Raw genomic sequence first — 15,950 nt, 5'->3', positions numbered from 1 at the left:
GGTTCTGTCCCGGTTGCTCCTCTTCCAGTCCAGCTGTCTGCTGTGGCCTGGGAAGGCAGTGGAGGATGGCCCAAGTGCTTGGGCCCTGCACCCGCATGGGAGACCAGGAGGAAGCACCTGGCTCCTGGCTTCGGATGGCCGCAGTGCACCAGCCATAGTGGCCATTTGGGGGGTGAACCAATGGAAGAAAGACCTTTCTCTCTCTCTCTCTCTCAATATCTAACTCTGCCTGTCAAAAAATATGTATGCCATTTAACTTTTCCAAGAAAGTTTATACTGGAACAGGCATTATGGCTTAGCATGTAAAGATGTTGCTTGTGATGTCAGCATCCCATATTGTCCTGGATGCTCCACTTTTTTAAAAAGATTTTATTAATTTATTTGAGAGGTAGAGTTACAGACAGTGAGAGGGAGAGACAGAGAGAAAGGTCTTCCTTCTGTTGGTTCACTCCCCAAAGGCCGCAATGGCTGGAGCTGCACTGATCAGAAGCCAGGAGCCAGGAGCTCCTTCCAGGTCTCCCATGTGGGTGCAGGGGCCCAAGGACTTGAGCCATCTTCTATTGCTTTCCCAGGTCATAGCAGAGATCTGGACTGGAAGAGGGGCAGCCAGGACTAGAACTGGTGCCCATATAGGATGCCAGCACTGCAGGCGGAGGATTAACCTACTGCTCCACGGCTCCTGCCCCTGCTCCACTTCTTAAAAAAAAAATATATATATAAAATATATTATTTTATTATTATATAAAAAACTATATATTATATATAAAATATAAATATATATATATATAATTCATTTGAAGGGCAGAGTTAAAGAGAGCGGTCTTTATAATCTGCTGGTTCACTCCCCAAATGGGCACGATGAATAGGGCTGAGCAAGGCCGAAGCCAGGAGCTTCTTCCTGGTCTCCCACGTGGGAAAGGGAGCCCCAGCGCTTGGGCCCTCTACTGCTGCTTTCCCAGGTGCATTAGCACGCAGCTGGATTAGAAGTGGAACAGCCGGAACTCATACTGGTGTCCATATATGATGCCGGCACTCCAGGCAGTGGCTTAACCCACTGTGCCACAGTGCCAGCCCCAGTGGCTGCTCCATTTCTGATCCAGCTTCCAGCTAATACCCTGGGAAAGCAGCAGAAGATGGCCCAAGTACTTGGGCCCCTGCTGCCTTTGTGGAAAGATCTGGATGAAGCTTCTGGCTTTGGTCTGGCTCAGTCTTGGCCATTGCAACTGCGTGAGGAGTGAAGTGGTGTATGGAATATTCTTCTGTCTGTTTCTCCCACTTTCTCTGTAATTCTCATTTTTTTAAAATTTCCTTAAATTTTTAGTGTATGTAAATCTTTCTTATGATTATAAAAACAGTATAAAATAGAAAATCATATAATTTAAATATTTTCATAAATCATCTCAAAAACATATGAACTATTGCTTCAGTCATTTCTAGTATTGTGAATGTATTTTTGTGCATGTATGAATACTCTCTTCAAATAAGTTTTTGGATGTTTATACAATATTTCCTCAGTTGATAAGTCATTTTCCCATTGCCCTTAAATACTCATCAAAACATAATTTCAAATAACTATAGTGTTGCACCACATAAACACACAGACAGACATGATGGTCCTTTAAAAAGTTCATAGAAAATGTTCACAATTATCATGATATGCATGGCTTCAAAAATGTTTTTGCACCAAAATTTTAATTCCATTTCCCACAAACCTTTTGAAGTACCATGGGTGTGTGTGTGTGTGTGTGTGCAAGCCTTATTTTGACTTTTCTTACATAGCTATCTTTGTACCATCATTTAGAATGTTTTCAGCTGTTTTTTTTTTTGGGGGGGGGGAGCCCTGATATCTGTGTGAAGGTATTAAAAATAATTCATGGAAAATAGTTTATTTTGATGCAAAAAGTTTTTGAAATTCTTGCCCATAGGGTTCTTCAAAAAGTTCATGAAAACATGTATATAATGGAAAAGATATATGTGGATTTCACAATTTTTGGCACCAAAATAAGCTTATCTTTAATTTCATTTTTCCATGATCTTTTGAAGTGTGCTTGTATAAACATGCTTATATGCATATATGTAAATCATTTTTGTACTGCACCCATCCTTGGTGAGTATTCTTTTTTATAATTAAAAGATTGATATCATACTTAGGTCTATTATTTAATCTTCATGCGTAACAGGGGTGTTTGCTTTACACTATCTACGGCTCCGATGTCCTGGTTTTGCAATTGGAAACGTTCTTAGTTTCCTTGCCTCCTTTTGTTACCCTCTCAGTTCCCAGGGTCTGCTCTTCTAACATGCATTTTCAAGACAGTTGGTGCAATATTTCAAGTCAAATAACCAGTGACTATGAGGTCCCCTGCATTGCTCATCTAGACAGAGGTTAGGGGCTTGTTTACTCCCATCCTTTCATCCTTATGACTGTGTACAGGCAAAGTTAGTACTGGACAATTGGAAATAATCAACATTCCTTCTTTGTTTGGAAGCAGAGCATAGAATTATGCAATTTCCATAATTCATGGGTTTTGGCATTCTTCTCTGTTTTCCTGTTATTGACATGGTTATTTACTTAGCAATCACTTCAAATCCTAAGATTTATGTCCTTTCACCCCATGGCTGGATTCATAGTTAATGAAATTATTTTGGATTAGCATTTATGGGGTAGAGTGGGGAGAGTAACACTTTGCTACTTTAAAGTGTGACTTTCACAGTAGGTGTATTCAAGCCAACCTTTGAAGTGAGGCCGATTTCTGGATTTAGTAGTTATGGGCATAAAGCAGAGGTTAGTGGGAAAATCTCTTTTCTGGCTTCTTAAGACTTTGTTGTCTCTGGGGTCTAGACTTGAACAAACCATTATTTTATAATTTTGTTCATTTTTTTCTTGATGGAGTGACTTCTAGAAGTCAGTAATTTTTTCACCTATATTTTTAATATCCAATGCTGCTATGAGTTTGCATTTTCTGTTTCATGCTCTGATTAGCCTTATAAAGGCGAGATGAGGAAGGTGAATCAAACAGAGCCTTATGCAGTTAGCTTTCACTGAAAGTCAGCATCCTAGCTCCACAAGAATGAAGGGAAGGCCATTTCCTCCTCATTACCTCAAGCTTAGTGGACCTATGGAACAGCAAGTGGCCATCCCTGAGTGGTAACACATCATACAGTGTCAGCAGTTCATTAGTGTTAAATGTGATGAAGTCAGATATCAACCTTCTCTTCCCTTAGTTAAGCAGTGTCATTTGATCATTTTATTTCCCTTGAAAACATAGATTTTAATTTACAGAGAAAGTCAGATGATATATGAATGCTCATTTTCCCTCATTACATGATTTCTTAGACCCTGAAAAAACCATGATACCTAGGGTCTACATTGTTTTATGTTCTTAATATGTAGAAGACATAGTCATTGCGGAAGCAACAAAACAGCTTGTTCATTAGCAAACACAGCATGTAGGTGGAAACAAAGGGACAGAAACAAGACCCTAATTATACCCATGAATTCCTCTTCTTCCTGAGAAAAAATAAGACCATGCTTTCTTCTCAGTTCCAGTGTCCTTTAGGGCTTTTACAAAGAATGTATTTTCCCATATGGCTGTGAATCAGTTGGTGAGCTTGATCATTGTTGCCTAATAAACACAACATGAATTCCCATTAGAAGTCAACTAATGGGCACTTCAAGTGCAATTTTCTATGTGTGTTAAATGGGGAAGCTGAAAACTTTGCTGCTCTGAAGCTCCTTTGATGGGAAGGGGAATATCACAATGGAACGTGGATAAGCCTTCGCTGAGATTACTGTACCATAAAAGAAAAATTACTCAATCATAGTGCTTCTCCCTAGAACAATAACTATTTTTTGGATTTGTAATTTTTAAGCACCCATTTGAGTTACAGTCTATTATCTCTGTAACTCTACTCTGCCTCTTAGGAATGTACACTGGCACTTGAAAATTTCAGTGAATTTAATAATTGTGAATAATTTTTGAAAACATGGCATTTTCTATGAGTTTTAATGGAAGCTTACATATGAGCCAATGGAAAGAAAATAAAATCTGCCTTTACCAAGAATTTTTTTTTCATTGTAGCCAAATTTGTCTTTGTCCAAAGTAAGTACAAGAAATTTCACATGCAATAATGAAGACTTAATATTTGTGCACTGCTGGAGTGCTGCTGGATGATTATACTCTAACAAAAGTTAATGGCCAAGTAATGGAGATAATGAGCTGAAGTGAAAATTCGATATGAGTTTGATGAGCAGAACATTCTGAACAAAAGTATACTAGAGGAGAAAAACCTTATGGAACATTTTAATTCCTAGTACTAGAGTTTTTGAGTTTTAGTATGAAAATGGACATGATTGATAAAGAAACCTACATCAGTATGTGCTAGTGATCTTCAAAAATCAGGGACAAAACCTGGAGATACTCTGAAGAAAGAGACAAAATACCTTTAAAAGACCTCCTCTCTATCCTATCTACTCCTCATATGCAATCTCCTATCTGTGCATAGTCTATAAAGCTGATCATGGAACAAGTCTATATTCAGCCTACTAGTATAGAAACTGAAGATTTCAAACTAGGAGTAGGTAAAGAGATGAGAGTGGCAGTCAGGAATAGGTGACAAGAAGTGTAGGTTTGGGGCATCTGTAGACAAAGAATGGCAATTGTGGAAGATAAATCGATGATTAAAAAATTTTAACACGGACTTTTATAGGCTCAGCAAATAGTTTAAGCCTCCTTCACTTAGACACAGAGTGGAAAGGGAAATGGATATCATTTCCAAACTAATCATAGAAATTGATGCCAGTATTCCCAAGACTCAGAGGATGCTGGCATCACATCACGGTTACCATCATCACCGTGGTTGTCAAATCTGCAACATCATCATTATCATCAGAGGTAATACCCGCTGAATGCATCACATGCCATCCACTACCCAGTGTATTTTACATTCAGAATTTCATTGCATTTTCAGAAATCAGTGAGATTAAGCTTTTAAATTCCAATTTTATAAGCAAAGGAATAATATGTAAACTGTTACAGTCTCAGTCTCAGGATAAGCAGGGCAACTGAGTGTTGTTTTTCTAAACTGGTACAGATGGTTAAAATGTATTGCTTTGCAGATCATAAATGCTATAAACTTATGAGCAGTAATAATTTGTAGTGTGATTCATTGGAGTAGTTCATATTGATCACTCTGTGATTTAAACAACTCAATCTGTGATATAAATAACACAACTATAAACAACTCATAAGCTCTTATGTAATCCATTTTCTTATGTATTTTAGGTGTATGTTTCAGGGCCTAATGAAGTATTTCATAATATATCAGGGGCAACTTAATCAGATTTTTTTTCTAAAAGTCATATTATATTCCAGCTATTTTAACATATTAAAATTCTGGATAGTGATTTTTGTCTTTCCTTAGTAAAAATAAGTATGTAAGAGAGTATTTTGAAGGCTTCTTTCCTAAGCAAACTCAGAAGATTCTATCAAAATATAGCAGAAAATAGTAAGCCAGATCGTGATTAGGCTCTTTGCTGAAAAATCATTTAACTATCACCCTCAGTAGTTATAACATTATATTTACAGTTGATAGTACAGGTCAGTTAACTTTAAATTCAAATTCACCTTTGTGAGTATGACATGTTTTCAAATGATTAGATTACAGTTTTCTCTGCAATTAAGATTCTTTTTATCCCATTGTTCTGAATATAAATGATATACTTTGAAAGTAAATGACATAGTGCTCTGATTAAAATGTTTGTCTGCATAATAGTACTTTAATTTATTCCTCCTAATATAATACTATTATCTGTTTTCTCAAAATGGCAATTTCCATTTCCTTGGAAAGATTTCCAATCATTTCTTTGGCGTGAACCTAAAATAACTGCACATATCATTAATCAAAAACAAAGTAAATTCATATAACATTTTTGTTGCATTTGTATGTTGGATGAGTGATAAATATTTCATATGGATTATATGAATATATACTTATGCTCCAAAAAAATAAAGCCTGAGTTGCATATGGACCTTTAAAACATGCATGTCAGAAAACATTGCTATATTCATAGTTTTTGACACTTCCATTTCTGTTTAGATTTACATTTGCAGCTTCTATAAAATGGTTGGTATGCTTCCTAGGAGGAGTCACCTAAAACTTCCAGAAGAAAATAAATTGTCATTGTAACTGATATCCTGCTTTAAGGGATGTACAATAAACACATTTGAAATCTTACGTTTCATGTTTCTGCTAATATTTGTAGAATGTGCAGCTCAATTATTATGTCATATTCGTGAAATTTTGTCTGTTGCTATTTAAATCATACCCTCTTATTTTGATGTCTTATTTAGGTAGCCAAGTAGGTTGTATCTTTAATAAAATTCCCCTGTTGATTTTAAGGGTAGAAACACACTATGTATTTTGGCTTTGTTATTAAATAAAGCCAGTTTATGTATGAAAACTTATAGATCAGGGTAGGCAGAATGCTAACCAAATTTGGCTGATTTGGTTTATTTGAATAAATATTTTTTGTACTCCATTCTACTTTCTGAGCAACACTTTGACCAGTGTCAACATCTGGAAAATGAGGGATCTGGGATTAGGTCAGTATATTTCTCTCACTAGCCCAAGGGGTTAGTTTAAGAAAAAGAAGAGTAAGAAACCTAGGAAATTCACAAACTGCATTTTTCAACCTCTGGAAAATAAAAATTTTATTATGCTTTATTTTAATAGAAATCTCATTGTTACTTGTCTCAATACTTTTGCAAAAGTGATGTAACCTAAGTTTTTAAACTCACAATATGAGATTTGTAAATAGTGGATGAACATTCTTATAGTGAGCTGAAATAAATAGGATAAGGCATAGATAGTACTTACACACATAAAACAAAGTAATACATTTCAAATAGAATGGATTATGCTCATAAAACCTGTGTATATTTTGATTACATTGTAAAATTTGTTAATACATTCAGGAAAAATGATGACCCTAAGCAATGTAACTTGTTATGCAACAAAAATGATTTTCTTCTGTTATAATCAGATGTGTGCATGATTTTGCCTGTTGGATTTACGTGAGCATCAATGGAAAAAAAACACCCAAGCATTCTTTGATTAATTCAACCATATGAAACACTGATCTTGGAATTTTTGCTTAAGCCCTCCACTAAGAAACCTTTTCTTTCAAAACAAGATGTGCATTATGACCTATGCTGTTCCCATATGATCACCCTTTCCAGGCAGCCTAGATCCTTGGGTCTGAACTGAACAAAATCATTCCAGAAATTATTTCATCTGTCTAATTCAAGGTTTTTCAGACTTGATGAGAAACAAAAATGCTTTAAGGAAACTTTCCAAAATATTGCAAAGTTACTTAAGGATTGTTCAAATAGACCCTTAGTCCTGACCTAAATTATTTTTACAGATTTGTTTCTCCATATCTAAGTAAAACTCCTCATATATCTAACAAAAACCAAAACTCTTAAAACATAATAATATTATGTTGTCAAAGCTGAATCACCATTTTGTAATACCAGTATGGTAATTACTAGTATAGCATGGAACTACTGAACTTGGCATACATAGATTACAATATGATTATCTGAATCTCTCATCAGTGTTCTACATTTATACTCCTGTGATAGCCTTTGCCTTTTACTTGCCAAATACAAATGTTTACATGTTTAGTATTCCTCTGTATGTCTCTTATTTGCCCATGACAATCCAAAGTAATCCTATTCTATTTGCAGCAACATGATTGAAAACAAAAGGTAAACACCAGTAATAGGTAATACATGCGCAAACTTCGTCAAAAGGTGATTATCCATTAGATGCAGAATATGTTTTCATTATTTAACAGTATTTAAAAAAATTGTAAATAACCACTGGACCCCCAGATCTATAGCCTTCAAATGAACAGCAAAAATAATCTAATGAAAGTATCTGCTCTTTATAAACTAGTAAATTTACCAATTAGTACTAAAATACTATGGAGGCAAACAAGTCTGATCATATTGAATTAGAAATTTGAGTTCTTTTAAAATGATTACATATGGAAAATCATAGTTCGGTTTTTGAAGTACGTGTCACAATTACTCTCAAACTCTTTCCTATATACTCTGCATCTGCAACAGAACCTCAAAAAAATCTAACATTGAGAGTTTCAATTATGAAATAGATTTCTAACCTTTTGTTTTCCCTAACTGCTTTGTCTCCTTTCTTCCAGGAGATGGCTGGCTTTGGAGAGCCTTGGGGTTTGCACTCTATTTCGACTTCTCGGCCTTTAGTCACAATGATGGTTTTCTTTAGTTGATTCGGTGCAAAAGTGGGAGCTGAAGCTATTAAAGAGAAAATGATAATTTTAAAAGAAGCAATGACAATATCAGAGTTTGCAAACTCCTTTTCTGGGATACATGTCTCAAATCTTAGAATAAGACACTTTACTAGCTGTTGTTATATTGAAATGATGGCTTTTATGCAAGGTAAAAAGTCGAATGCTTAGTTATGATTACCAGCTTCAGTTGTGAGCATAATGAATGATGTGGGCAAAAGGCCAAGGGGTCCACTAAGGGAGTCCCTTTGGGGTTTCTTTGGAAAGGTGGAGGTTACCTATGCAGAAGATAATCCTGTCTCCCCCACTTCCTATTTGTGAATGTGGTTTCTTTCTCTTTTTTTATTTAAAGAATATTTATTTGAAAGAGTTACAAAGAGAGAGAGGGAGATCTTCCATCACTAGCTCACTGCCCAGATGGCTCCAACTGCCAGGGCTGGACCAGGTTGAAGCCAGGGGCTTCCTCTGGGTTTCCCACAGGGTGGCAGAGGCTCAAACACTTGGGATAGTTTCCATTCCTTTACCCACACCATTAGCAGGGAGCTGGATTGGAAATAGAGTGGCTGGGACATGAACTGGCCCCCATATGGGATGCCAGTGTTGCAGGCAGCAGCTTGACCTACTATGCTACAATGCCAGTGACCCATCTTAATTCATATTTTGCCTTTATGTTATATAAAATTAAATCTAGTTTTAATGAAAATAGATTTTAATATAAAGTTACTGAAATCTAAATTTTATAATCATTGCAGTTACATATTTGTCTGATAACTTCTTATTAATACTGCTTTTAATAAAATTTTTGACTCTGTATGATATGTCTAAATTTTCTGAGATGTTTATATCAACTGACCAATTCCTGGGTATTTCTTAAGAGTTTAATGTCCAAAATATACCAAAACAAGGCATGGCACAACAAGATTTAAAAAAGTTAGTAGATATATTTATAAAGATATGTTAAGAGATTAGGGGAGGACGGCGCTGCAGCTCACTAGGCTAATCCTCCAACTGCAGTGCCAGCACCCCGGGTTTAGTCCCAGTTGGGGCACCAGATTCTGTCCCAGTTGTTCCTGTTCCAGGCCAGCTCTCTGCTGTGGCGCGGGAAGGCAGTGGAGGATGGCCCAAGTGCTTGGGCCCTGCACCCGCATGGGAGACCAGGAGGAAGCACCTGGCTTCGGATCGGTGTAGTGTGTTGGCCGTAGTGGCCATTTGGGGGGTGAACCAACGGAAGGAAGACCTTTCTTTCTGTCTCTCAATCTCTCACTGTCTAACTCTGCCTGTCAAAAAAAAAGAAAAAAAGTGAGAGAGAGATTAGGGGAAATGAAGGAATTTATGGGGAGATTTCAGGTAACATTTTTAGTTGCCTATTGGAAATAGAATTTATCAAAGGTAATTTTGAAAATGTATAGTAAACGTGTTTCTGGATAAACCATTAGTAGTTGAGAGGCTAAGTCAAATTTTTAGTTCACAAATATTTATGTGTAATTCAATAAGAAAGTATTTATATTTGATGGCTTAGTATATGAGAAATGAACATGAAATGTTGTATGTATTTGACATGGAGTTTTTTGAAATGCAGAGAAAGTTCAAATTAAATAGATGGTTTATTATATTTAGCTGATGTGGGAATGGTGGGTTCTCATATTCTTGAGATCTCTGGTGTTGCTGTCAGTGTTATGTTTTGCAAATTGTACTGATGAGTACAAAGCACGCTTGGGCTTTTGCTACTCTAGGGAGACAGTGAGTTAAGATCATACAAATATCCATCTTTAGATTTGGGATGGTAGTTTACAAAGATTATGAAATCAGATGGCAAAAAATTAAAATCTATTCCAGAGGTACAGATTTCCATTCTGGGTAGTTTATTCTGGATCAGTTCTTTCTTGTTAGATTTAGACAGTGAAGTTGTGCTAGTGCCCAGTTTACCTTCATATGAAGGGTGTAAGCCTATGAGCCTGGCCTCAGGAAACCTTTCCTTATTATTGTAAGGATGATATTGGATTATGCCCTTTGAGAAGAGGGTGATTAGCCTCAGAGTCCTGCTGTTCAGGTAAGCAGGAGTTGCTTGGGGGAATGTTCAGCATCAGTATGGGAACTGGAACAGGCTGCTAGAATTCTACATTTTTACCCTCCCCAGATACTTTCTCTGAAACTTAATATATATGATTTTTTTTTTTTTGACAGGCAGAGTGGATAGTGTGAGAGAGAGAGAGACAGAGAGAAAGGTCTTCCTTTTTGCTGTTGGTTCACCCTCCAGTGGCCACCACGGCTGGCGCGCTGCGGCCGGCGCATCGCACTGATCCGAAGCCAGGAGCCAGGTGTTTCTCCTGGTCTCCCGTGGGGTGCAGGGCCCAAGGATTTGGGCCATCCACCACTGCACTCCCTGACCACAGTAGAGAGCTGGCCTGGAAGAGGTTCAACCGGGACAGAATCCGGCGCCCCGACCGGGACTAGAACCCGGTGTGCCAGCACTGCAAAGCGGAGGATTAGCCTATTGAGCCGCGGCGCCGGCCATATATATGATTTTTTAAATGTCATAGAAAGGTCATCATGTCACCCTTTTAGAGTTAATGTTAGAAAAATATATACCCCCTCCCCAAACACTATAGGAGAAGCTTCATGCAATGTAAACCTGTATATCAGCAAGACATGGTATTTCTTTTCAAGTCAGGAAGTTGGTTTTTAAAATTGCACCATAAAACTTCAATATTTATAAGAATTAGAGCATGCAAAGAAGTGACCCTGCTTTCCCAGTTATTTACTTAGAAATTGCATACCTAGAATCTTCAGCTCTGCGCTGGCATAAATGGCTCCATACTTATTTTCAGCTAAACACTGATACATTCCAGCATCTGATTGGTTCACACTGTGGATCATCAGTACTCCATTAACCATCTCAACCCTACTCTGTAATGGAATAAAAAAAGTGAGATCTAGAAAGTAAACAAATGATAGTTTTTAGGTTACTCCCCTAAATAAAGGGGTAAAAAGCCTCCAATTCAGGTGCATTGACAGCACACCAGCACACGTTGACTGTTGATTATTTTATTAGGTTTACTAGAAATCATAACTATATTTTCATTCTTCTGAGTTTTACTGTTTTGTTTTAAAACAAAGTCACCTCTGTTGGTGTACTAGTTAAGCTTGTGTATTACCACCATCAGATAATGCTTTTATTTGAATTCCTTTGACAAAGGAGATGTAGAGGTTCACCTGGTGGAAAAGTGGGGATTTGTAGACATGAGGTCAAGGTTAAAATAGGCCAGGTCATAAAAACATCCCCTTTATTATGTTGATCTGATCAGAAGTTGGAATTTTTCTCTCACTTCCCAAGACACACACACACACACACACACACACACACTCTAAGGAAACTGTTTACAACTGGAATCTGTATAAAATTATTAAATGAAAGTCAGTGCAAGAAGAAACTTAATATGGAAGATAGAAAATTGCAGATATGCTGATAAAATGAGATCAAGGTCACAATTCAAAAAAATGTAAAATATGGTTAAACAAGCAGGTGTCTGGTTAATACCACCCTAGTCATTTTTTAAAAAATTTCTGAGGAATGCTTTATTCATTAACAGAGAGGCCAAGAAATTTGACGATTTTTCCTACGCAAATTATCTGCCAGAGGAATTTCTGTTACTTGGATGCTAAGAATAGAAAACAGGAGCAGCATAGCTCATCCTCACGGTTTATCTGGCAGCTCAAGGAGAATTGGAATGAGTCTATGAACGGTTATTTCAGGTTATCCGCCTCCCACTTCACAGGTATTCTGAGTAGTCATTTCCAATTGTTTTGGGATATGGCATGTTGTCTTGACCTAACTTGTTTTAAAATAAAGGAATATGGCTGGCGCCGTGGCTCAACAGGCTAATCCTCCGCCTTGCGGCTCTGGCACACCGGGTTGTAGTCCTGGACGGGGCGCCGGATTCTGTCCCGGTTGCCCCTCTTCCAGGCCAGCTCTCTGCTGTGGCCAGGGAGTGCAGTGGAGGATGGCCCAAGTGCTTGGGCCCTGCACCCACATGGGAGACCAGGAGAAGCACCTGGCTCCTGGCTTCGGATCAGTGCGATGCGCCGGCCACAGCAAGCTGGCCGCGGCGGCCATTGAAGGGTGAACCAATGGCAAAGGAAGACCTTTCTCTCTGTCTCTCTCTCTCACTGTCCACTCTGCCTGTCAAAAAATAAAAAGAATAAAATAAAGGAATATGGAAGCTGTATGTCACTGGCTAGGATCTGACTCAATCTCTTCCTTTTAAAAGGAACAAACTGATGTCCAAGGTACTAAAGAACAGGTAAGAGGTCCTAGGACAGTGGAGGACCTGTCCCAGCCTCTCACCTTTACATGCTTTCCCTCTATTATGCCCATAAATAATGAGCGATTTCTCCTCTGTCCTCCCTCCTATGGAGATCTAGTTAAGGAAAACAGAAAATTATTAGTTATTTTGAAATTAAATAGTAGCTGATTTATTTTGAAATCCAGTGCAAAAGTAATTGGCTTTAAGAACATGCAGCTTTCCTGCAAAGAGATATATTCAGTCTCTGGAGGCAGGATGTCACAGAGAGAACCTATTCAGGACACAGGAGGCTAAGATTCTTTTCCAATGTGTATTACAAGATGTGCGACCCTGGGCAAGTCACTTCACTTTTAGGGATTAAACCCATCATCTGTAAAGTGATAGCAACAGTTTACATGATATTCAAAGGTCAATGGGAAATGAGTCTGTGATAGTGGTATTTCCCAAGATTGTATAGAGTTGAAAAGATCTTAAATGTATTACTAAAACCATGAAATAATTTAAAACTTCAGATACTTACAATTTCAATACTTATAATTTCAGATACTTATTTATTTCAAATATATTAAGAGGCAGAAGTAGGAAGTGGCTTTGGATAAAACTAAGAGAGCTTACTGTGTCCTTTGTGAAATCCTGCTAAAATTACACAGGAGCAGATTAATAGTGCCCTACAATACCTGAGGTAAGAGGGGTGCTCCATTTTTCAGCCAACGAAACGTGGGTCTGGGTTTTCCAGTAGCCTTACATTCCCATCGGAGAGGGCTGCCACTGTCCAACTGAGTGTCATTCAGTTTTTCCACCCAGTGAGGGTAAGCTGCGAATATTTAAGCAAACAAAAAGGATGTCATTTCTTGAACACTACCAAGTTCAAAATTTACATGGAAAAATGCATTGCATTTTTTTAACCAATTCAAATAGCCATAGGTATTTGGAAGAAGTATAACATTGCATTATAGAACTCTATTTCTAGTATAAATGAAAAATTAAGCACTGAAAGTATATTTTTATATCTTAGAGGATATTTGTAAAATATGCAAAGTATATTTTATCCATTTATTTTTACTCATGTTAAAGCCAGTGGTTTGATTCTTCCCAAGGCACTAGAATATGTTTGGTAGGAAGTTGGGTGCTTAGAAGTCCTACCTTTTCAAATATGAGGGCAGTTTCAGTGTAAGTAAAATGTAACTGGTCTTCTGATTGAGTATTGTACTGAATTCTCTACAGAAATATTTTTGGCAAAATTTATAAAATATTTTATCTGTGCTAGTGAGTACTTTGATCATTCCTTACTTCATCTCATACCTCTTGTCCCTGCCCTTTTTTTTCTATGCGTGGCTGCTGTTGCCCAAGTAGATCAGTGTTCTGTCTATGAAGTGCATATCGTATTTTCTTGAAACTTCTATTTCTCTCTTCTTAAACCATAATTCAAGTGTAAGTCTACATTACATATATTGATCACATCTCTAAAGGAGAGACGTTTGTACCTTGTTTGGACACCTGTAGTTCTTATTCACTTGGAAAGAACTCATGTAGTAATTTATTTCTCCTCTTCTGTTGCTGACTTAAATTGTTACAGAATTTTTTAGTTGGTTATAGGTTGACATCCAGATAGATGGATCATGGAAAGCAAAGTTGACTACACATATTTACTTCAGTTACACATTGTCTCATGTGATAGTTGATTATAAAATATTTAGCTTTAATGAGTCTAATGTATTAATGTGTTACAACTAATGATCTGATATGATACCCATGAGTCAAACTGAAAAGATCATAGAAATTACCAAAACAAAAAGAACTGTTAAAAACACACTATTTTCTAATCTGCAGAAAAATTGGAAATCACTGTAATGTGTCAACTATAGATTGGATTATTTATAAAATTGCAAAATTTAGAGTACTGATTGCAAAATCATTTTGTCATAGGAGTACATTAAAATAAATTCTTGCTTTCCTTTAAATACAATGCTTGGTGCAAGGCTTAGACTGAGAATACATAAATAAAGATGCTATAATGTATGTTTGCTGTCAGATAAAAGTCTAGTGGGGGAGATGCAATTAAAATACTATTCAACTTCATTCTGCCAAGAAACGTACAAACAGAAATCATCTGTTAAACTGCCCTCTGAATTAAAAAACATTATCAGTTTTCCATTTCTTGACAGATAAGAGTGATATAGCTTCAGATCTTGCTGTTTTCAATTAAGAATCTCTCTATGTCATAAATCTATTTGCCAAGCTAAGCAACATGCATAGCAACCCCCCACTCCCAAGAAAATTGTGTATGTGTGTACACTCATACATATATGTGAGTATACATATATATGTATATATATAAATTCGATGAAAATAGTAAAACACTTTTGAAACAGTATAACTTGGCGTTGTCAGTTTCTACTGTAGATGCCATACTTAATTAGCATGTAGAAGGTACTACTGAATATAAAATTTGTTAGGCCAACTCAGACAAATGCAAACATGCACAGAGGCATAGACACAACAGGGATATGGATGGTAGATAATGTTACAGTGAAGTCAAGCTTCATATTGAAGAAATAAGTTTAACACCATCATTGTTAACATTAATTGACATTATGGATATTTGAATTTAGGAGTTGCCATCCTTCTTGGTGTACATGGAAAATGTAGGTTGTGTTCAATATGGCTTGACTTGTGTAATGACTTCTCTTCTATGCTGCAAAAGATATTTTTAAACCACTCAGTCTCTGCTATATGGAGTAAATTAAAAGACACTGTGGTTAAAAATAAGTAAACACTGGGTAATAGCCTGAATGAATTTATCTTGGGACCCAGTATGACAAAGACTGTATAGAATGTCAGATTCTTAGAACAAAACTAAGATTATTAGTAATATATAATAAGCAACACAGATGGTCACACCTAGAAGTATGATTGTATTAGGATCACATCTGTGAACTACATGAAATCCATTCTTACTTTTTTTTTTAAATTCTTTAAAAATACAAAAACTTGATTCAGGAGAGGATTGCAGGAAATAAAGGGCAGTAGTTTTGGTTTCCAAATAATAACTTGAGGGTAAATATACTAATTTACCTATGTGGTCAGCATTGTTCCTCTGAAATATCTGGAAAAAGAAAATTGCCAGTTGGATCACACTGAGAATAAACCTAGAAGTTCTTTATTCTAGCTTTTGTTAGGCCACCTATTTTAGGGTATAGAAAGCTGAAGAGACATATGGCACTTTAAAATCAGAAGCTCTTAAAAATCTCACCAGATGCACTGTATATTGACAACTACTTATGTAATACATTCGAGCTTTAGATCAATTTCTGGGT

The 15,950-nt window shown here is 36.8% G+C and overlaps 1 protein-coding gene and 1 long non-coding RNA gene across 3 annotated transcripts in view; one reads left to right on the top strand and one right to left on the bottom strand.

Moving 5' to 3' along the window:
• CNTN5 (contactin 5) overlaps positions 1 to 15,950 on the bottom strand; it is a 1,376,886-nt gene that overhangs the window by 277,075 nt on the left and 1,083,861 nt on the right. For both annotated transcript variants that reach the window (XM_089312106.1, XM_051820359.3), the window contains exons 11-13: positions 13,311 to 13,447; positions 11,107 to 11,236; positions 8,186 to 8,336 (exon numbers count right to left, since the gene is read on the bottom strand). In XM_089312106.1, coding sequence (XP_089168232.1) covers positions 8,186 to 8,336; positions 11,107 to 11,236; positions 13,311 to 13,447 — 418 coding nt within the window. The remainder of the gene's footprint in view (positions 1 to 8,185; positions 8,337 to 11,106; positions 11,237 to 13,310; positions 13,448 to 15,950) is intronic.
• The window catches only part of LOC149128516 (uncharacterized), a 43,074-nt gene that overhangs the window by 4,074 nt on the left and 23,050 nt on the right, over positions 1 to 15,950 (top strand). The window lies entirely within an intron of this gene.

Source organism: Oryctolagus cuniculus, chromosome 1 (assembly GCF_051225735.1).
Source record: "Oryctolagus cuniculus isolate XC-2025 breed Fujian yellow rabbit chromosome 1, ASM5122573v1, whole genome shotgun sequence".
NCBI lineage: Eukaryota > Metazoa > Chordata > Mammalia > Lagomorpha > Leporidae > Oryctolagus > Oryctolagus cuniculus.
This window is presented reverse-complemented; position numbering and strand designations above follow the sequence as displayed.